Here is a 20531-nt window from a genome sequence, read left to right on the forward strand (position 1 = left end):
GGGGGGGGGGACTATCCCCCACACCTAATACAATCCGTTTTCAAGGGTGCAAGTGCAAGTGCTATAGGAAAAGGGAAGGGAAGGGAAGACGTACACCAAGCCCCAAGGCCAGAAGGGTCAGCACCCTGGCGCAGGTCTTCTGGCACAGCTCGGCGAAATGCGCGATCTCGGCCTCGTGCGGAGCTAAGGCTGGCGGGAGCGGTTGCTGAGCTTGGTTGTTGATGAACTCGCCGAAGTTGAAGGCTCTGTTGGCTCGTTTGTGAGCGCTTGAGGAGGGTAAGAGGGGCAGGGGCTGGCTTACTCTTTGAAGTCGCCGGTCTGGGGAGGTAAGTTGGCTGGTTAGTTGCCTTGAGGGTCTTCATACAGGTAGAGGGTTGGTATAGATCTTACTCGCTGATGTTCCGGGTCCAGGGTCTCCACGTGCATTCCGGACCAGCCCCGGTTCTGGAGGGTATCATTAGAGGTGATGGTCGTTTGGGGCTGGGGTGAGTGAGGGGACGCAGACGCACATTGGGTTCGATGCGACAGGTCGCTTTTTCTTCGGCGGGGGATTTGAAGAAGGTTTGCGACTGGGTGGTTTGGTTTCTGGTTAGTTGTGGACGGAACAGCAAAGCAATGCGGTTGTAGATGCATTGACTGAGATCATGACTTACCAGTTCGAATGCCCGCTTCACGTCCGCCGGGGTAAAGTCGGTGCCCTTGCTGTCGACGTACAGAAACCCGTAGGTGGTGGCTGCATCCAGCATCGCCTTCCCCGCGTTAGGGTCCAGCGGGTTGGAGATGTCGAGGACGGGCAGCTCGATGGGCGCCCCGACCGAGGTGGTGTCGGTCATTGTGAACGGAATAGGCGGTTGAGGGAGCGAATGGAAGATTCGAGTCAGCTGAAAGTGCAGTGGGCTGGCGCTGAGGGGCAGTATAAAGATTTATTATTTAAAGTCCAGTAGGCAGTAAACTTATCGGGAGCTCTCGCTATCTATCAAATGCCGCGGCGGTCGGCTCCATATGGGGAAATGGGCTCGGTTCCAGCAATCGGCCTACCAAGTGGGTTTCCATATCGGCTGTCGCTGGAGGTTCCGGCGTTTTCATTTCTAATTGGTATTATTCTATGGGTGGATGGCGTGAGGCTTCCTGTCGGGGTCAATTGTTTGGATATGCAGTCTGATAAGAGTACTTGGTATAAAGGTATAAAGGTATAAAGTGTCAGTTCATGCATTGACTGTGCTAATAGTACTGCTTTGCTGACCAGCAACAATTTGTGACATCCCCACCTCTGGAACTGCCACATTGTATGAATAGGAAGCAGTCACTCATAATCACTCAATCCTTATCTTCCTTTACCATCCCACCCATTGCAACTGGTCGAGTGTCCACCAAGCCCCATCTGAGATCTGATCGAATCAAATCCACCGCCGCGCCGCTTTCTCGGCTACTGGGAACTATGGTGTTTCCACCCTTCATTTGGAGAAATGGAGTCAGCGAGATATCCAGACAAGGTCTGGTTCGTTGCTATCCTCCAGTGCTTGGCACCTTGGATTGATTGGATAGGTTTTGTCGTGGGTTTGGAATGGTCCCGACAGTGTTTATGGCTTGATGTTTATGTAGGGCATATGCATTCACAAGTTCTGTCCCTTTTCAGACATACATCGAGCAATGGAGAGCTCGATAGGATTGATAGCCCTAACAGATGGTTCTTCGTCATCTTGCTCCCCACCAAGCTATGCTAGATGATATGGACAAAGGCTAGGGAAACGTAGGATCGTGTATTGTGCTTTGCAACTAGAAGATTTATGCTCGAGGTAGATAGTCTAGACCCGGTGGAAAACCCCATTTTGGAGCTTCCAAACACAGAAAATACAATCATTGCATGTTTCGCTTTACATTCTGGTAGTCCTGAATTCACGGGAGATATATACATATACACCAAAAAATTCCATAGTCAATGAGAGCTAGCATCGGTCTCGACTCTGATTGCAATCATCTATCCCACTTCATAATCCCCGTAGTATTTATCAATGTCAGTTTCTTTCCATCAACACCAACTGCTTGGTGGTGGTACACCAGTTGGCGGCAATCAACACCGCCCTCGTGATTGTCCCGCCCGAAACACCCTCCGCCTTTGACATCCGATTGTCGCATCATCTCTCCAACAACTGTCTTCTGACCCTCATATCCTCCTTCTCTCTCCCCTTTCCCCCTCGTTTCACTTGGGTCCTACTCCCCACTCGCAGGTCTATTCACAACCCTACATTATTCTCCCACTCCCCGCTCCTCTGGAGTTCTCCATGCCTGATATCGGTTCCCGCGTCTAAAGTCCGTGACAGAGCTTCCGCTTCCACCATGCCGAGTGAGTCCCTACCTGTAGCTCACGCTGAGCTGCCTGCTCCCCTTCCCACCGAGCTAATATGTATTCATGGTTCATAACAGTCCGTCCGCTGGATGAATGGGCCTCCACCCGCACCCAGTCACTCCCTCTTGCTGCTCTGAAAGGGGCAGTCGTTGGTATCGATGCGTCGCACTACATTTCCCAGCACCTCGTTCACCCCTCCTCCCGCGAGCCCCTTTTGGTCGCACTGGGCGGATTCCCGTTCGCGTTGAAGAACAACATCGAGAAGGAGCTCCAGGTCTTCAAGGATTTGGACATCGCCTGCGTCTTCGTGTTCAATGGCCTCGACTTCGGCAAAAAGGACCAACGGCCCCAGGTCCAGCAGGAAGCCGTCCGGGCATTCGAGCAAGCTTGGGACCTCTACGATCAGCAGCAGGCCGACCAAGTAGTGGACGCCTTCAGCAGCGCCGGTATGCAGTCATGCATTGGCTGGTTTTTGGATATCACATGCGCTGACTCCCGTCTGTTTGGCCAAGGCACCCCCCGCCCGGATTCCCTCTACCGCTTCTTGCAGCGCATTCTACACCAGAACGGCGTCGATTACATCGTGGCCCCCTATAGTGCTGCAGCTCAGGTAAGAAGTAACACGTTACGAGATTGAAGTGTATCATCTCACACTCCGCTCCGTTTCCAATAGCTCGCCTACCTGACCAGAGGCCCGAACCCCCTCATCGATGCGGTCTGCGGATCCTCCGAAACCTTCCTGTTCGACGTCGATAAACTGATCACGCGGATTGATATCGACCCCGCACAATTCTTCTGGATCAACAAACAGACTTGCCAAGAGCAGCTGGGTGGAATGTCGAATGAACAGTTCCTCGACTTCTGCCTTGTGCTGGGATCCACCTTCCTCCCCATCTTCCCCATCTTCGAGAATCCCCTCAACCCCGGTAAGGGCGCGATCGTCCGTGATGCCATCCCAATGTTCAATATCGCCGGGCGTAGCGCCCTCACCCTCTGCGCCCAATTCGAGGAGGACCGCCGCATGCAGGAGCTCCAGTATACGGATCGCTACAAGCGCGCTCTCATGACAGTGAAGCACCACGTTTACATCGATGTCGACGGACGAGTGGGGCCGTTGGACCCGGAGAATGTTTCATCAGATATGCACGAGCTGATCGGCCAGCGTCTGCCAGAAGAGCTTTACTTCTACCTGTCCAAGGGTGTTCTGGGCCCCGACGTGCCCAATTATCTGACGTCGGGTGAAGTATCCGTATCTCTGCCGCTGGGGGTTGAGGATACTGAAATCTATCGCCAAGTTGCTGGTAGCACGCTCACACAGGTCCGAACTCAAGCGATGTTGTTGCTGTCGCATTCTCTCCATCGATTCTACCAGACCAAGGATATCACTGTCCGTACCTGGTACGAAGAGAGCCCACAGTCTAAGATTAACCTCAAGACACTACCTTCCGTCAAGGAGACCATCCAGGCCTGGAAGATCCGCACCGCACAGCTCCCGGAGGACTTGAAGAAGTTGCAGGTAGGTGCTTTCACTGCAAGATGACATTGGGATGCTTACTCATTGATATAAAGACATCAACTGGTCGTTTCAAATTCGCGGTCCAGAGCTTGAAGGACTCCGATTTCAGTTCAAAGACGCAGTCTGCACGAGACGCACAAGTACGCTCCTTCCCGAATCGTTCAGAGGCGTATGGTCTAATCATTCACAGCTATTGACGACGCAAGACGAGATCCTTGCGAACGTACATTGGCGCTTCTTGCAACTCCGCGGTTATATTGACGAGAAACATCAACTTACGCCATGGGGAGTATGTCTCGAGCAGGCGTTGTCTGTGCTCGACCCTGCCGACTCGCTCGAGGAGGCTACGTTCCTTGCCATTGAAATGATCCGTTTCGGCCTTTTGAACTCTAAGCAGTGGTTCTCCCATGTCTCTGGTGGACCCATGAGGGGATCCGGTAAGACAACTTTTGCCTTAGGGCTGGAACCATGGCTGACCCAATCCTATAGATGAGGACAAGAGCTTCAACATGCTCGTATCGCGCGTGGTATGTATCGCCAAGTTACAACACAAGAGCATTGGGTATTCGGGTCCCTTGAGTAGGCAGCTGCTCTGTTATCGCTCGTTGATCTCGGAGGTTCGCTCTACTCTACGGAACCTCATCGAGGTGGTCCTGGCTGGTCTCCTGCTCAGTGGTGACGCTGAGCGGGACCGCAAAGACTGGGGCGAGTTGAGCGCCAAGTGAGTGAATCCGGAGTTCTCATGTGGGATGTATCTGACAGATGCAGGCTTCCATTCATTGACGACAATGACTGCGGTCTTGGAATCGCTGTGCGCACCTACCTGGACGACCTGCCCCTGCAAGCCGATCCCACATCGCCCGAAGCTCGGGCAGAGGTCAAGGCCAAGGGCAAGGAATGGTTCCAACATAGCGACAGTTTTACCGGCAACCTCGACATGGCATTCAAGCTCTGGGATGCGGTAGGTGACTCCAGCGGATATGCGTTGACTACATATTGATTGTTGTATAGGTCTACCGCGCATCGCAAAACGCAGGACGGGAGTTTAAGGACGGCAACAAATGGGAAGAGGCAAACCGCTGGCTCGCCGAGCGACGGTGACGAATCACTGGAGATGCGACTTCTGCTCTATGGACACACGGGTCAATGAAAGCAGCTAGTCCATGACCAGCAACGAACGACATCACGATCACCCATTTAAGGTACCGACCAGAGTCTGCTTGACAGTCCGGCAACCCGCGTAGTATTCCAAGCTCATGTAGGTGCTGCAAATATAGCCATCTAGCGCGAACTATCAGAGAAGATATGGTGTGATGGGCCGGTTGTTGGTGGATGGGATCGGATGGGCCGGGATTGTGTTGTGGCCGGTGGCGAAACTATGCTGAGCATTGCACTTCCGTAACGCCGACCTCCCCTAGCTCTGAGTAAATAGGTGAATGATTAACAATCAACCTGATCATGCATGTTGATTAATCTACCCGTACTTCGTACTTATAAGCAAATACGGCAAGTTGGGAGGAGCTGATTGCTTAGTGATGATAATAATACATTGTTAACAACTTACCAAGTGTCCTCTTCCGGTTCCGACCCGCTTCGGCCTCCGCAGTCTTTCCGCCGCGGAAGCTTCCCCCAACCGCGCTACATTTGGGCTATTACTTTATTACTTCATCAACAAACTCTCCCCCGGTTCCATCATCGGCAGTTTGAACCTGCCCACTTTTCCCCTCTTGCTGAACATTCATCCATCCCCAACCACTACACAACAAGAAGAAAAGAAAGATGGTCCGCCTCAGCCATCTGGCCAGCTACCTGACCCTGGCAGCGGCGACCGCCAGCGCGGCCGTCGTCGACCTGGTCCCCAAGAACTTCGACGAGATCGTCCTGCAGTCCGGCAAGCCGGCGCTGGTCGAGTTCTTCGCCCCCTGGTGCGGCCACTGCAAGAACCTGGCCCCGACCTACGAGGAGCTCTCTCAGGCCTTCGCCCACGCCACCGACAAGGTGACCGTCGCCAAGGTCGACGCGGACGAGCACCGCGACCTGGGCCGGAAGTTCGGGGTCCAGGGCTTCCCCACGCTGAAGTGGTTCGACGGGAAGAGTGACACTCCGGAAGACTACAAGGGTGGACGGGATCTCGAGAGTCTGTCGGCGTTCATCACGGAGAAGACGGGCGTCAAGCCCCGCGGCGGTGCGGCCAAGGAGCCCAGTGCCGTCGAGATGTTGACGGATGAGACGTTCGGGAAGGTCGTGGGTGGGGAGAAGGATGTTCTGGTCGCGTTTACGGCGCCTTGGTGTGGGCGTGAGTTTTTCCTCTTCCCTTTTTGTTACCTTCTGGAACGATGATGATCCTAATGGACCTGTGATGGGGAACGTAGACTGCAAGAACCTGGCTCCGACCTGGGAGACGCTGGCGAACGATTTCGCGCGCGAGGCCAATGTGGTGATCGCCAAGGTCGACGCCGAGGGCGAGAACAGCAAGGCCACCGCCAAGGCCAACGGCGTGACGGGCTACCCGACCATCAAGTTCTTCCCGCGCGGGTCCACGGAGGCGACCGTGTACAACGGGGCGCGCTCGGAGCAGGCCTTCGTCGACTTCCTGAACGAGCACGCCGGCACCCACCGCGCCGTCGGCGGCGGGCTCAACGCCCAGGCCGGCACCATCGCCGCGCTGAACGAGCTGATCGTGGCCGGTGGCCCCACCTCCGCCACCCTGAAGGAGGAGATCAAGAAGGCCGCCGAGGGCTTGACCGACCAGTACGCCCCGTACTACGTCAAGGTTGCCGACAAGCTGAGCCAGAACGCCGAGTACGTCACCAAGGAGCTGGCCCGCTTGGAGAAGATCCTCGCCAAGGGCGGCTCCGCCCCGGAGAAGCTGGATGATCTCGTCTCGCGCAGTAACATCCTGCGCCAGTTTGTTCTGGAGGAGGCCCACGAGGAGAAGGATGAGTTGTAGACATCTTGTGTTTTCGTTTGAGGGGGGGGGGGGGGCAAGCGGATTGGAAGATGCAGGGTGCTACGGCTGTGACTTCGGTCCTGTGTTGTGTCTCTAGTGAACTTATCAATCGGTCCTTGTATGATACCAGGGAAAATCAAGCGATTCTATGACGATGATGATAAGGATGCTCATCTATGCTAGCCTCCTCCCCCAGGAAAAAAAGAAAGTATGCTCAACACAAGCCGCGATTGCAACGCAAGTTAAAACAGGGGGTATCTAAACCAAGTCGACAGTAAAAACCACACCACCCGACTGTATACAGTACACTTCCAACATCTCTCTCCAGTCCTGATGACCAACCACCCCAAATTCCCAAAACAAACCCCAACCGAGAAGAGAAACGCCATCAGAGCAATACCAATACCAACGCAATGCCCCGAGTCCAAAACCCAAGCACCCACCCTCCTCCACCTCCATATCACCCCTATCCCATTTCTCCCCCCAGCCCAAACCCCCCCAGCCACAACCCAAGAAAGCATCCTCACTTCCCCGGACTAGCACTCCCAGCCGCATCCCCCGCTGCCCCAGCGACAGCACCCCCACCCCCACCCCCACCCTCAGCAGTAGCCCCCGCACCAGCAGGAGCAGAAGAATCCAACAACGCCAACGAAGCCTCCAACTCATCCAACCGCCGCGCCATATCGTCCACTACACCCCCGAATAGAGTTAGCATCGCATCGCATCGCATAACCACAGCCCCCCTCTGCCTGCCCATTCCAGTGCAGCAGATAGAGCCCCTGGCGGTCGTAGGAGCCGTAGGAGAGCCGTGGGAGCTGTAGGTTCCGTAGGATAAAATGATCGAAGGAGGGAAAGGAAATGGGTAGAACGCACACTTCCCAAAGATCTCGCGCGAGACACCGTCGAATTTATGTTGGAGTTGGTCGAGGAGGTCGTCGACTGCGGCGTTGAGTTCGGATTGGATTTCCGGGGCCGGGGTGGGGGTGCTGGTTGTTGGTGGTGTTTGGGTGGTTGTGGTGGGTTGGGGGGAGAGCTTTGGGGTGTTAGTGTTTGGTATAGTTGGGTTGACAGGGGAGGGGAGGGGAGGTGGTATTTTATGTGCGCAGAGAGGATAGGGAGGGGGATGGTGATGGTGATGGGCAGGGCAGGGGCAGGGGTAGCGGTAGACGGACCGTGGTAGCTGGGGGTGGGGGAGGTGGAGGCGGAGGAGGAAGGGATTTGGTTTCTTCGGTCATTTTGCTGTACTTTATTCTTCGGTTTGAGGTGGTGGTCTTGTGTTGTGTTGGGTGTCGCTGGATTGGAGGGGCTTTTCAAGTTGGGAGGTTGATAAGTTAGGTATGGAGGGGACGGGGCGGAGGGAATCGCGGCGGCGCGGCGGCGCGGCGATGGGTCGGAAGGTTGCCCGGTGGGTGTCCGCTTCCGTGGTGGGCTTGGGCGTGGTGTAGAGTTGAGGGGTAACAGAATGGTTGAGGGTAATTTTCTTTGTATTGAGCACTGAGTGTGAACTCCGAGATTGTAGATTGAAAAGCAAGTATGAAGGATGAGCTCTGATACCAGTTGTTCGTTGATGGAGCTGGAGGCAAAGTAAGGCACGGAAACAAGCAAAGTACCGCAAAGGGTATGGCGTGCCCGTTCGGGATTAGCGGCGGTTTACTTCGTTCTATACTTCCGTCATCATCTTCTACTACCGAGTATCAAGGCTGCATTAATCCTCAACCACTACTTCAATTTGCCTCTGTTTGATCATGAGATAAAGAGAAACATATACAGATTATCTAGCCAGGGAGGCAATTGATTGAGCACAAAAACAACGAAGCGACTGAGTCTCCCAGGGCACCTCTACTGAAAAGCCCGAGGAAGTGCGTTAACTCACGCCTCCGTCATCTTCCTCGCAAAAACCTCCCTATACTCCTCATCAATCTGCACCAGCACCCCCGGCCCCTCCCGCTCCAACAACTCCGTTTCCAGCACAAAGCTCACAAAGAACGCCGCCGGCTCCGTCGCGCTGGCGTTGGCGCTGATCCGATGATGACACCCAGGCGCCTCGTACCACGACCCGCCCTGCTCGATCGTCCGCATCGGGTCGTCGTTCATCTTGCACAGCACGGCGCCCCTGATCACGTAGGCTGACACGGACGCGCCGCCGTGTCGGTGAGGTGGCGTGGCGCCGTTGGGGGGGTATTCGACCAGCAGGCCAACGATGGTCTTGCCGGGGCAATTGACTAGTTTGTATTGGTAGACGAGGGTGGTGGTTGCGAGGGGGCGGCTTGTGTTGTTAGTGTAGCTATGAGGGTGTGCATGTGAGGGATGTACCTTGGGTCGTAGGTCGGTTCTTCCATTATGAGGGGTGTATTGTATAGTTCGAGGGTGGGTTTTTAGGGAAGTTGTATGGGCCTTCCAGTTTACTTGGACTGTTGGTGCGGGGGATGGGATTCCTTTATGCTTGTGGGATTGGATTGGAAAGCGCAAGAGGATTAGAGTCGGGCTACCATTTGAGATTGCCTTTAATAGCCTGATAGAATAGCTTGAGTGTTGATGCTCGCCGGTTACTCAGGGTGAGGGGGTTCGTGTCCGGGTATCCAACGGATAGGCTATTCGGGATACGGGATACGGGATACGGGATACGGGATACTCCCTCCAGACTGAACGTCTTCCACAGCTGCATTTGTCCTATATAGCTTTTTAATCCTTCATTCAGGGAGGCTATTATTTCTCCCCTTTTCACAGTTCCACTATTCCCATGCCCATGGACCTCCATACACGAAAGCAAGCACATATCTAACTATTAACCCTACTCACTCCATCCTCACACTCATCAACCACAGCACCACCTCGCAACCCATCACCCCAACTCCAACAGCAACAAGAATGCAAGCCATCCGCCTCCACCCCGCTCCCTCCACCAGCCCCAACCCATATTCCCCCACAAACCCAGCCCCGGCCTCCGCCCTCCACCTGGACCGGCAAATCCCCATCCCCAAACCCTCTCGACCGGGCGAGCTCCTCATCCGCGTTCACGCCACAACCATAGTCCGGGACATGCTCACCTGGCCCGAGACCTACCACCACGACTACGCCATCCCCGGCAACGATCTCGCCGGCACCGTCATAGAAGTCTTCGACAGCAGCAGCAGCGCCTTCCACCCCGGCGACGAGGTCCTCGGCATGGCGCACGCCGACCGCGCCGCCACCTGGGCGGAGTATACCGTCGTCAGCGCCGAAGAAATCACGCACAAGCCCGCCGGACTGAGCTGGGAGGCAGCGGCGGGGTTACCGCTGAGTGCGCTGACGGCGTACGAGGCGCTGTTCGTGCATTCCGGCGTGATTGCGCTGCCTTCGATCGAAGATGCTGCACAGAATATCATGGACAAGAAGCGGAGAAAATCATCCAACTTCCACTCAGCCCAGTCCGTCTCACAGGAAGATGAGCTGGATGCTCCACAAATCAGGATCTTGATAACAGGCGCCGCCGGCGCCGTGGGGATTCATCTGGTGCAGCTTGCTTCCGCTGTGAAGGAGTGCCACGTCGTCGCTGCGACGAGCTCGGATGTCCGGAACGGGGAGTTCCTGCGCGGGCTGGGGGCGGATGAGACGGTTGAATATGCGGATCTGGAGACAGCCACAAAGCAGCGGCAGTCGCAGGCGGGGTTTGATGCCGTGGTTGATGCGGTGGGCGGGGAGGTGTTGGCGCGATGCTGGGGGTGTGTTAGGGAAGGCGGGGTGCTGATTTCGGTGGATTCGGGCAGCTTTGATTTTGTGGAACGGCATAAGGAGCGTGGGATATGGAGGGGGGATGTTCGTGCGCTGTTCTTCGTTGTGGCTGGGGGTGGGGAGGAGTTGCGCTGGCTGGCGGGGTTGGCGGGGGCCGGGGCGTTGGGGTCGATGGTGAATCGGACATATCCGTTTGAGAGGGTGCGGGAGGCTTATGAGTTCGCTAATGGAAGGTATGAGGGGAGGGGGAAGGTGGTTCTTGTTCGGTAGGTTGGGTGTTTTCGGGGGGGTGGTTTGGTGCATAGGTGGGCTTGGGTGAGGGCTGGAGATGATGGCCGGTCTGGTGGGGAGCTTATGGGTGTAATTCCTGGGAGATTCTATTCTGACTGCCAACGGTATATAGTAGGATGGCTAGGACGCTATCTATAAGGGGGCCTTGCACATATTAGCGTGGTATTTTAAGCGAGAGATATAGCGAGGTTGTATAGATGCTACGGAGTACTAAAGACTGCCTTATTGTTCTTCCCATTTTTTCGATGATCACTCCAATAGTTAAATGTCTTTCAGGCACACAGACTGTCTCCTTAGTATGCCATATAGGTAGTTCCTAGGATTATGGAATCACTGAAAATAGACCACCTGAAAGCATACCTATACTAGGTAACTTGTCTCTGATGATCCAAGCAAGTAGTATATCGCACCAAACTAATCGTAGTCTATTGCACCCAAGTCATATCAACCTTTACATAAGATAAGTAGACTTATACTTAGAAACCAAGTGAAACTTCCATATTCTTCTCCAAGGATATATCCGGTAAGACGCTCCTACAAAGTATGAAGCCCAATCAAACTACCAAATCAAGCCTAGTCTGACCAGCGGTAGCCGACTTCTGCCTCAGGCCACAAGGCCCTCAATGAGTGGCAACCTCTCACCGCCCAGACATCTACCCTGTGCTTGCCCCAGGCACCCAAACCGACCGCCCCACCCTCAGCAGCAGGACGTAGCCACTAATCCCAAGACAGTCTAGCCTGCCGTCCAAAAAAATTCCCGCCGCAAAGATTCGAGAAGTCAAAGTCCCACAGGATCTCCTTCACTTTCACCACAACTCGGTGATCTTTTTCTCCCTTCTTATTACTTAAAAGATCCGGAGTCTACAACCGGAAATACACAGAAACCGTCACAATGCCGAAGAGAAGCAAATTGCTCCAAGCTCTGGACGAGCACCGCGGCCGGGACTACGATGCCGAGAAGCAGAAGAAGCTCGTGAGGGCGGCGAACAAGAAGAAGGCGGCCAAGGGGGAGGTGGCTGAGGATAAGAAGGAGGAAGACAAAGCAAAGAAGTCGAAGGTTGAGGAGGGAGACGAGAAGGAGGAGGAGGAGGAGGAGGAGGAAGAGAAAGAATCTGCCGAAGACCAAGAATCCGAGAACGAATCCGCCGCCGAAGAGGAAGAAGAGGAGGAAGACGAAGAAGCCGAAGAATCCGACATCCCGCTGAGCGACCTCGAGGACGACGAGCGTGAAGACGTGGTGCCGCACCAGCGGCTGACCATCAACAACTCGGCGGCCATCACGGCCTCGCTGAAGCGCATCTCCTTCATCTCGGCGCAGACCCCCTTCTCGGAGCACAACTCGCTGGTGTCGAAGGAGGAGATGGAGGTGCCGGACGCCAACGACGACCTCACCCGCGAGCTCGCCTTCTACAAGGTCTGCCAGGCGGCGGCGACGCAGGCGCGCGCCCTGCTCAAGAAGGAGGGCATCCCCTTCACCCGCCCCGGCGACTACTTCGCCGAGATGGTCAAGACGGACGAGCACATGGACAAGATCAAGAAGAAGCTGTACGACGAGGCCGCCGCCAAGAAGGCCGCCGCCGAGGCCCGCAAGCAGCGCGACCTGAAGAAGTTCGGCAAGCAGGTCCAGGTTGCCAAGCTGCAGCAGCGCGCCAAGGAGAAGCGCGAGACCTTGGAGAAGATCAATGATCTGAAGAAGAGTATGCCCCGCCCCCAAACTTTGCTTTTACCTGCTGCTTCTTATGGGGGGTCGGGTCGATTCGGACACCTCGCTAACTTTCTGCCTCCCACAGAGCGCAAGGCTGATACCTCCGGCGAGGCCGACAACGCCAACGAGATGTTCGACATCGCCATCGACGATGCCCAGCCCAACAACCGGAAACGTGCCTTTGGCAGCGACGGCGCCACCAACGCCAAACGTCAGAAGAAGAACGAGAAGTACGGCTTCGGCGGGAAGAAGCGCCACTCCAAGAGCGGTGATGCCGTCTCGAGTGGTGATATGCGCGATTTCTCCGTCCGGAAGATGAAGGGCGGTTCGAGGGGAGGAGGTGGTGGTGGTGGCGGCGGCGGCGCCAAGAGACCTGGTAAGAGCAGGAGAGCTGCTGCCAAGGGTCGTGCTTGATTCTCTTTTTCTTCATCGTTTCCGTTTCCTACAGTTTCATTTTTTTCTAGCTTGCTCGGATACCGGATGAGGGTCGCTTGGGTTTCTGTTTTACAAAAAGCAATTGTTTCAATTTTTACCCTCCCCCCACCACACCCCATTAGACACCGTGACTGTGCTTGGTCAGGGTTATGAAACTTGTGTATATTGAACTAATCCATGGTTATGGTTGGACGGCACGTGATAAATCGCTATTGCGGTTGTGTACTATGTAGTTGGAAGGGCTAAAAGTGGTATCTCATTGTGGTGTCATATCATCATACTATGGAAGCGACCCATTGCATCTCCGATAATGTGGTGTGAGCCTGTTGCTCGGTCTTGTGCTCAGACACACCGGTAAAGGTGGCTTCTCAGTCACATTGTTTACCTGCTCTGGGACTTGGGGACAATTAATACGAGGAACCGGTATTTACACCGTAGGTGTATGTCTAGCCTTTCATGGTTAGGCGGCCTGCCATGATGGATATTGACCCGAGTACCGCAACACTCATTTCTGTGCTGGAAAGAGCAGCCATCATCATCGTCACTTCATGTGGGTATCTTGGTGTATCGTTCTATGCTTGCCGGTTACGTTCCTACTGCGTCGGAAGCGCCGTTCATCGCGCCTTCCGTATCCGCAAGGCCGGTGTCCTCCCCTCCTGCCATCTCCCGGATACGTTTGAGAAGGTTATCCACAGGGAGGCCGATGTTGAGTCGCTGTTCCGCAAAAACTAGATCGAGTTTTGCTTTGGTATCATCCGCGTGAGCCAGCGAGTGATCCTCGATCAGCTGCTTGCCGCGTTTCGTGCTGCACTTGTACACGACCTTGCCGCAGCCTCGGACCTGGCATGTCCATGTATCCGACTGTACATCCTCGCCGTTAGTGCCATTCGCTGCGGGCTCTTCGTGAGGATGTGCGTCGATATCGGCAGCGGAGACGGACGTGTTGCGGCTCTGGAAAACATCCTGCAGCGAGGTCTTCTGTATAGAAGGTGCTGTGGACTCCGAGTCGGACAAGATCGACCGCGTCCTGCGTTTGGCGCGGGTTGATAGCGGATCGCGGACAAGCTCGTGCCCTCGCACCTTGCTGGGCGTTTCGAACTCGTCCATAGCGTCTGCATTGGTGTCGGATTCCTCGTCCGTGTCGGCTGCTGCACTGCGCGTGCGCTTGCCCGTTCGTTTCGTGGCCACTGCACTCTTAGGCCGCAGAACGGACTTGAGGACTCGACGTTTGCGCAATCGGGGAAGGTCTTCTTGGTCGCTGTCTTCAGGAGAGGATGCCTCGCTTTCTAACATGCGCGGACGCAGCGGGGTCATCGCCTCCTGCGAAGGTCCACCATGTTGCTTTGAAGCCGCCCTCAGCTCGCGATAGATGACTTTTCTGGACCAGTCAAATGAAGATGTTTTCGCCTCATCCATCAGTTCTAGGATGACTTCGGCGCTTGCCGCAATCCGACTGTGCGCATATTCGTCGTCGTCAATCTCGAATCGATCGACCAGCGTAGATGCGACAAGGTCGAGATTTAGCTGGCGCTTAGCCAAGTAACCCTCTTCCTTGAGATCGAGGATCATTTGGTAAATCGAATTCGCATCGGCGTTCGTCAACCCTGACGAGTCTGCTACGCGGCCTTTTTCATCGTCCGTCTTCTCGGGAGTACTCTCTTCTTCCTCCTCAGATTCGACCTCGTCCACGCCTTCAATCTGCGCCTTGATCTGTTCATAATCCTCCTATCGCCGCAGATCAGCACCCATACTCGAATAGGAGAAGAAAATCCGAGACATACTGGAAATCTTTCGCTCAGGTGGGCGAGAATATGCGTTGTCGACCACTGCACATTCTCCTCCCCCTTCAACATCCGTGACAGCAAGAAGTTATGATGCTTGTAGAACACCTCGGCGGAATCATCTGCATCTTCGCAGATCCCATGCGTGTGGCTGACATACTGTTTAGGCAAAAGGCAGAGAGCCGAGACATTAGCCTTGAATCATCCAATCGCCATGCATCCCGAGCATGCGCGCGCCAGCCATGTCTTATCCTTGTGCCAGGTCTTGTTTCTCTGTTTTAACCCTCGTCCAACTTTTCTGTCCTTGTAGGTATACAGGGCAGAGGGAAATACACTCACCTCCTCAAATAGATACTCCACACTGGGACCCTCGAACTTCCTCCTACCCCTCTTGCGCTTGTGTCGATCCGCTAGAAAATATAACAGATCGATCGCCTCCACTACCTCATTGAACATCGGTTTGTAGCCCTTCGCCGGAGAGATGGAGAACCACCCCGCCCGCCCCGCAACCCAAAACCCAACTTCTCCGTCATTATGCTGGCCATAGGCGTAGTGCGTGACATTCTCTAGGACAATGCGTTTGGTAAGATATTCCGGATCGAGCACTATCATTCACAGGATGATGTCAGCATCATCCAACTCGCAGTAGCGCAACATTCAATCCTATCAATGGGGAAAGATATGAGGGGGGACAAACCCAGAGACTCCTGTTCTTCCTCCACTTCATCCAAACACCCCGTTACTTGGACAGGATTGTCCGGCGAGGCTGTGAGGAGATTGGCATAGCGGGATTTTCCCGGAAACAAAACGCGGACCTCGGACAGGCTGAATTCCTCCCACTCGTTCTCGTCCGTCAGAGCCGGATCGCGAGTGGCGAGGACGTTATCTTCGCGCGAGGTCATGTCTCTGGTGGTGGGGGGAGCATATTGTTATCTGCGGTGCTGATGCAATGGGGATTGAGGTGAGAGTTTGGGTAAACCGGAGAGCGACCTGAACGTTGATGCCTTGGATAGTTTGAGGGGTTCTGCGTAAATGAAAGATATTATGAGGAAAGACCAGTTGGAGAGGAGAACGAAAGGAATCTATAATTGGGGAAAAGACTGGCAAGAGGAACACACAGGAACGAGGGGAGCTGAGAGGAGAAGCTTAGAGTGTACCAAGAGAGAGAGAGAGGGAGCGAGATCCGAGAAATTACGTATCATTACACATTAAACTGCGGGGATGAGAGAGTGAATTCCTGGTAATTACGGGCGCATGACAGTCGAACTACTACTACCATTAAGTTACTACTAACTTACTCACTTCAATGCTCCGGGATGGGCGGTCATTTCCGACAACAGCAACATGGCGGGCTACACATGGTTCTGCCGTTGCGGACCGCCGGACGGACCGCCTAGACTAAACCGGCAGAATTGCGAGGCAGCGAGCCGAAATTTAGAATCCTTCTCCGGATGGTCTGTCTGGCCCAGCATTTAATTCATCAATTCTGCCGATTCCACGAGCTACAATCACGGACTGTTGATCTGAAGTGCTTGAATCGCGCTTTCACAATTCACTTCCTCTGAACCTGCGAAGCTCTTCCATACTCACCCCTCTCGCGGCCGATGGGCCTCCCCCGCAGCTTCAAGCTCTTCCGCACCACCATGAGCGGAGAAAAGATCTACGAAGGCGTATTCGGTATGCATGAGCCCTGGTCCTTACCCTCAACTCCACTGTCATTCCTTCTCTATCTTCCTTACTCTCTCACTCAATATCCAACCCAACTAACAAACTCAATCCAAAAAACGCAGCCGTCCACAAACCCCAAGGCGTGACCTCCGCGGACGTGATCCGCACGCTCCAGAAACACTTCAACCCGTCGGCGCTCTTCCAGCCGTGGCTGGCGCACGAGCGCGCGCGGCGCGACCGGGAGAACCAATTCCAGCGGCGGCGGCGGCGCACGCAGCGCCTGGACCTGAAGATCGGGCACGGGGGCACGCTGGACCCGCTGGCGACGGGGGTGCTGGTGGCGGGCGTCGGCAAGGGCACCAAGTACCTCAACAACTTCCTGGGGTGCACCAAGACCTACGAGACGGTGGTGCTGTTCGGCGCCGAGACCGACACCTACGACGTCCTGGGCAAGGTGGTGCGGCGCGCCCCCTACGAGCACGTCACCCGCGACGCGGTCGAGCGCGCCCTCGACCAGTTCCGCGGCAAGATCATGCAGCGGCCCCCCATCTTCAGTGCGTTGCGGGTGCAGGGGAAGCGGCTGTATGAGTATGCGCGGGAGGGGGTCGAGCCGCCCGTCGAGATCAAGGCGAGGCCCGTCGAGGTTTTGGATTTGAGGGTCGTCGAGTGGTTCGAGCCGGGGACGCACGGGTACAAGTGGCCTGAGGTGGAGGCCGTGGGGGAGGAGAGGGAGGTTGCCGAGCGCATGCTGAGGAAGGAGGATGCTTTGTCGGTTGGGGAGGGTGGGGAGGCTGCTGAGGAGGGGAAGGTGGAGGCGGAGGCGGAGGTGGAGGGGTCGGCGAAGCGGAAGGCTGAGGCTGAGGCTGAGGCTCCCAAAGTTGAGGAGGGAAGTGGCCCCGCGGCTGGCGCGGAAGAGTCCGAGGAGGCCCCCGCTGCCAAGAAGGTCAAGGTGTCTGAGGACGGTGACAGCGTTCCTGCACAGTCTGGGGAGGCCGCCGCGGCGGAGTCGTCAAGCGTCCCGGAAGCAACCGAGAAGAAGGAGGAGGCACCCGCTCGGCCCCAGCCCGCCGCTGTGAAGATCACCATGACCGTCTCGTCCGGCTTCTATGTTCGCTCCTTGGCGCACGACCTGGGCAAGGCCGTCGGCAGCTGCGGACTGATGAGCTCCCTGGTCCGCTCTCGTCAGGCCGACTTCGTGCTCGAGCCCGAGAAGGTGCTCGAGTACAAGGACCTCGAGGCCGGCGAGGAGGTCTGGGGCCCTAAGGTGCAGCAGTTCCTGCAAGAATGGGAGGACAAGAGAGCCGCTGAAAATGAGGACGAGGGAAAGAACTAATTCATTCTATCTGTAATTGATCTGGGTTGGGCGTTTTAATGAAAAGGGTGGATGGTTTGCTTCATTTCTAAACCTCAGTTGAGTTGTAGATAATACATTCCGCGGAAAGCAGGACTAAACGTCCATAGACGAGAGGACCACAGTACTAGGACAGCCACCAGGTGTCCGGAGACCTCCGACATGGGCAACCAGAATCATGCAATTCCATATTCAATGATCTACTGACCAGGCTGACTTGGAGCCTGGTTGTTCGAAAAAAGCGAAGCGCGCCCAACCGGAGATGAAACCCAGTCACATCAATGCTGACGGAGGGTTCACGCGAATTCGAGAATGTCAAATAGGCCCACAGCAAGTGACTGGGATGTGCTTAAATCACAAGAACCCAAGAAGTGAAGCACAAAGCTTGAAGATTGAAGAAATTAAAAACAGATACCGAACAGCTGGTAAACAAAATGGTCCATTTTAGAGGGGTATACCGCTGAAAACACCGGGTAACAATATATAGAAAGACGGCGGAGAGTATGCATGGTTAAGCGATGAACGAGGATGCAAATGTTCTCTAGAGTAATGCAAGGGACTATTGAGCCAGCGTTTGACCGTAGTTACGGTGAGCATCAACCAATGCTGCTTCCAAGTTAGCGAACGATGTCGATATCAGCGAGAGATGACAACTTACTCTGAAGAACGAAAGATTGGCCATTCCTCGATTCGCAAGCACATTGAAGCGTACTTCCGTCGTTGAAGTCTAAGAGGATACTGTTCGGAAGTTCCTGTCGATCTTCATCCGGAAGACAAGGCGTGCGAAACTCGGTCAAATGGTATCGCTTAACCAGGTTACGATTGCTCGAGTCAAGGTTTCCAGGTGTCAGCACCAGATATCCCTTGTCATCGATACGGATGAAGCGACGTTTCCACAGCAGAGTATCGGGAAACTGGACGTTGACCTCGCCAATGTCGATTGCTTGGGCGGCTTCACGAGCAGCTTCCGGCTTGTCTTTCGGCGCAGTCTCTTCCTCGTTGACCACTGGATTTAGAGCAGCCATGACGGTCTTGCGGGAATTAGAAGTGATCGACGACATACGACGGAGGAGCCGGGAAGTCCGGGACGTCTTCTTCTCGTCAGGAGAAGAGGGTACATCAGGTGAGGGAGTGTCGTCGATGGCTTCTTCATTCTTGGGGGTTGAGAAATGAGACGACCTGCTCTCAGATCGCGAGATAGACGCAGCGGAGGGTTGCTGTTCCAATGCCTCAGAAGCCGCGGACACGCTCGGCTCCTCAGCTGGCGTGACCACCGGCTCGGCTATATGAGTTGGTGGAATAGGGAAATCGGGAATAGTATTGTGCTCGATAGTCAGGGGACTAGCAAGGAGGTTGAGCGAGCTTGGCTCAGGGGAATCGGTGGTTGGTTCGATTCCGGTGGAAGGACGCTCACGAACTATGCGAGCGGTCACGGAGACCGAACTCGCACTACGCGTGAGACCAGGACCAGCCTGAGATACAGGACGCCGTAGGCTGGTTGTGCGAGAGAAGGATTCGGGGTAGAAGGAAACAGGTCTCGAGATCGTCGAGGCCTCGGAATAGCCCTTACGCAGGGACTCGAAGGAAGGAGCGGCCAGGGTCTGGCCAGCGGTAGGGGTGGTTTCGCGGGTGTTGGAGAACTTCTCCAACGCCTTGATGCGCTTGGAGATGCCGGACGAGACATTGATCTTTTTGGCCACTAGGACGGGGCTGTTGCTGTCTCCCGCATCGGCGTACGAGGACGACACCGACCGACCCATGGCTAATGCCTGCATTTCGGGGGATTGATGTCCAATAGCGCTTGGATTTGAGACGGCACGGGAGTTCCTCCACGCGTTGGGCGAGGTGTTGCCGTTGCTTGTGTTCGAGTATCCGGGGGAGAGGGGTGAGATGCCGACCGAGATCGGCTTGGCCTCTTCAACGGTGGCACTTTTTAATTCTTCCATGAAAGAATCGTCAGAGAGAAGGTTCTCGTCATCAGAGTAGTCTGGAGTAGGTACTTGAATGGGTTCAAGGTAAGGTTTGCGTTTCTCCTTTCGAGTAGTACTATGCTGTCGCTCCACATTCGAGGATTCAGGGGTCAGGTCATGCTGCGGCTCGGGAGAATGAGGCACGGTGATCGACGGCGAATCGGGGGAAGGAGTTGGGCGCGAAATGAAAGAAGGAGAGTTGGGCCGAGGACTTGATTCGGATTGAAGAGCCTGGATAATTGATTCCGAAGTCGAATTGACCTCTTGTTCGCCAGGAACAAGAGGAATGTTGCTGTTGTTATCCGTTTGGGGTGGCGAGGGGCCAACAATTTCTTCCTTCGGAGCTTTTCCAGAATCGTTCTCTGGTGGGACGTGGAATACGGCGCTAGGCGTGCAGGGGCCACCCGTAGTCTCCCCGTTGTCGGACGCAGCCAAGGCCCCTTCTAAAGCGTGTGTTTCAGATTCCGACAGGGTGGATGTCGGCTGGGAGGTTTTAGTAGTTGCTGCAATCTGGCGGCTGTTTTTGTCGGTCGATGCTGGAGGATTAGGGGTCGCCGTATCAGCCTCCTGCAGGCACAACCCGGAATTCGTCTGACCGGGAACTGTAGGGCTCCCTTCCTCCTTTTGTAATTCCCCAGGAGTCATGGTTCCCTCCGTTTCAGATAGGGGCTTGTTGCCGGGTTCCGAAACTGGTACCGGCTTGTCCTGGAGTTTGACTTCTTCAGGGAGCTGGGAGTTGGTATTCTCCTTATTCTCGGTCGGATCCGATTTCACTGCCCCCTTTTTGTCAGCAGCTTCGTTCTTCT

The 20531-nt window shown here is 55.1% G+C and overlaps 8 protein-coding genes across 8 annotated transcripts; 4 read left to right on the forward strand and 4 right to left on the reverse strand.

Annotated features, from left to right (window-relative positions):
• Positions 1 to 94: 94 nt before the first annotated feature.
• Positions 95 to 833, reverse strand: BO95DRAFT_482073 (2-oxoglutarate and iron-dependent oxygenase domain-containing protein; the record flags this gene model as incomplete). Its single annotated transcript, XM_025590232.1, has 3 exons — positions 95 to 356; positions 391 to 569; positions 654 to 833. Coding segments are annotated over 3 exons (621 nt in total), but the record flags the coding sequence as incomplete, so codon positions are not given.
• A 4809-nt stretch (positions 834 to 5642) lies between these two features.
• Positions 5643 to 6813, forward strand: BO95DRAFT_413358 (protein disulfide isomerase family protein; the record flags this gene model as incomplete). Its single annotated transcript, XM_025584277.1, has 2 exons — positions 5643 to 6159; positions 6236 to 6813. 2 exons carry the CDS (start codon positions 5643 to 5645, stop codon positions 6811 to 6813), a joined length of 1095 nt encoding a protein of 364 aa, XP_025442309.1.
• Positions 6814 to 7330: 517 nt separating this feature from the next.
• On the reverse strand, positions 7331 to 8332 carry BO95DRAFT_442678 (heat shock factor-binding 1 family protein). The gene is made up of 3 exons (XM_025586485.1): positions 7986 to 8332; positions 7687 to 7846; positions 7331 to 7503 (listed from the first exon to the last, which is right to left on the reverse strand). Exons 1-3 carry the CDS (start codon positions 8046 to 8048, stop codon positions 7337 to 7339), a joined length of 390 nt encoding a protein of 129 aa, XP_025442310.1. The 5' UTR covers positions 8049 to 8332; the 3' UTR covers positions 7331 to 7336.
• BO95DRAFT_431763 (cupin domain-containing protein) lies at positions 8060 to 9152 on the reverse strand (the record flags this gene model as incomplete). Its single annotated transcript, XM_025585024.1, has 3 exons — positions 8060 to 8360; positions 8687 to 9079; positions 9127 to 9152. 3 exons carry the CDS (start codon positions 9150 to 9152, stop codon positions 8060 to 8062), a joined length of 720 nt encoding a protein of 239 aa, XP_025442311.1.
• A 580-nt stretch (positions 9153 to 9732) lies between these two features.
• On the forward strand, positions 9733 to 10785 carry BO95DRAFT_321933 (NADP-dependent oxidoreductase; the record flags this gene model as incomplete). Its single annotated transcript, XM_025581811.1, has 1 exon — positions 9733 to 10785. A coding segment is annotated over one exon (1053 nt), but the record flags the coding sequence as incomplete, so codon positions are not given.
• Positions 10786 to 11605: 820 nt separating this feature from the next.
• On the forward strand, positions 11606 to 13135 carry BO95DRAFT_442681 (EBP2 family rRNA-processing protein). The gene has a single exon (XM_025586486.1). The coding sequence runs from the start codon at positions 11708 to 11710 to the stop codon at positions 12932 to 12934; it is 1227 nt and encodes a 408-aa protein (XP_025442313.1). The 5' UTR covers positions 11606 to 11707; the 3' UTR covers positions 12935 to 13135.
• Positions 13136 to 13200: 65 nt separating this feature from the next.
• BO95DRAFT_442683 (uncharacterized protein) lies at positions 13201 to 15306 on the reverse strand. The gene is made up of 3 exons (XM_025586487.1): positions 15076 to 15306; positions 14737 to 14895; positions 13201 to 14680 (listed from the first exon to the last, which is right to left on the reverse strand). Exons 2-3 carry the CDS (start codon positions 14806 to 14808, stop codon positions 13541 to 13543), a joined length of 1212 nt encoding a protein of 403 aa, XP_025442314.1. The 5' UTR covers positions 14809 to 14895; positions 15076 to 15306; the 3' UTR covers positions 13201 to 13540.
• Positions 15307 to 16239: 933 nt separating this feature from the next.
• BO95DRAFT_129161 (pseudouridine synthase PUS4) lies at positions 16240 to 17877 on the forward strand. Its single transcript, XM_025580495.1, has 2 exons — positions 16240 to 16413; positions 16527 to 17877. The coding sequence occupies exons 1-2, from the start codon at positions 16341 to 16343 to the stop codon at positions 17735 to 17737; spliced, it is 1284 nt and encodes a 427-aa protein (XP_025442315.1). The 5' UTR covers positions 16240 to 16340; the 3' UTR covers positions 17738 to 17877.
• Positions 17878 to 20531: the final 2654 nt, after the last annotated feature.

This window comes from Aspergillus brunneoviolaceus (assembly GCF_003184695.1).
Source record: "Aspergillus brunneoviolaceus CBS 621.78 unplaced genomic scaffold BO95scaffold_33, whole genome shotgun sequence".
Taxonomy (NCBI): Eukaryota; Fungi; Ascomycota; class Eurotiomycetes; order Eurotiales; family Aspergillaceae; genus Aspergillus; species Aspergillus brunneoviolaceus.

What these genes read in the sequence shown, in the direction of transcription:
- BO95DRAFT_442678 (XM_025586485.1), bottom strand. Translation starts at nt 8,048, where the DNA reads ATGACCGAAGAAACCAAATCCCTTCCTCCTCCGCCTCCACCTCCCCCA. An exon ending in CCCCACCCCCAGCTACCACG is followed by an intron (nt 7,847 to 7,985) that starts GTCCGTCTACCG and finishes AACACCCCAAAG; the next exon opens with CTCTCCCCCCAACCCACCAC. An exon ending in GCGCGAGATCTTTGGGAAGT is followed by an intron (nt 7,504 to 7,686) that starts GTGCGTTCTACC and finishes TCGGGGGTGTAG; the next exon opens with TGGACGATATGGCGCGGCGG.
- BO95DRAFT_442681 (XM_025586486.1), top strand. Translation starts at nt 11,708, where the DNA reads ATGCCGAAGAGAAGCAAATTGCTCCAAGCTCTGGACGAGCACCGCGGC.
- BO95DRAFT_442683 (XM_025586487.1), bottom strand. Translation starts at nt 14,808, where the DNA reads ATGTTGAAGGGGGAGGAGAATGTGCAGTGGTCGACAACGCATATTCTC. An exon ending in ACCTGAGCGAAAGATTTCCA is followed by an intron (nt 14,681 to 14,736) that starts GTATGTCTCGGA and finishes CTGCGGCGATAG; the next exon opens with GAGGATTATGAACAGATCAA.
- BO95DRAFT_129161 (XM_025580495.1), top strand. Translation starts at nt 16,341, where the DNA reads ATGGGCCTCCCCCGCAGCTTCAAGCTCTTCCGCACCACCATGAGCGGA. An exon ending in GATCTACGAAGGCGTATTCG is followed by an intron (nt 16,414 to 16,526) that starts GTATGCATGAGC and finishes CAAAAAACGCAG; the next exon opens with CCGTCCACAAACCCCAAGGC.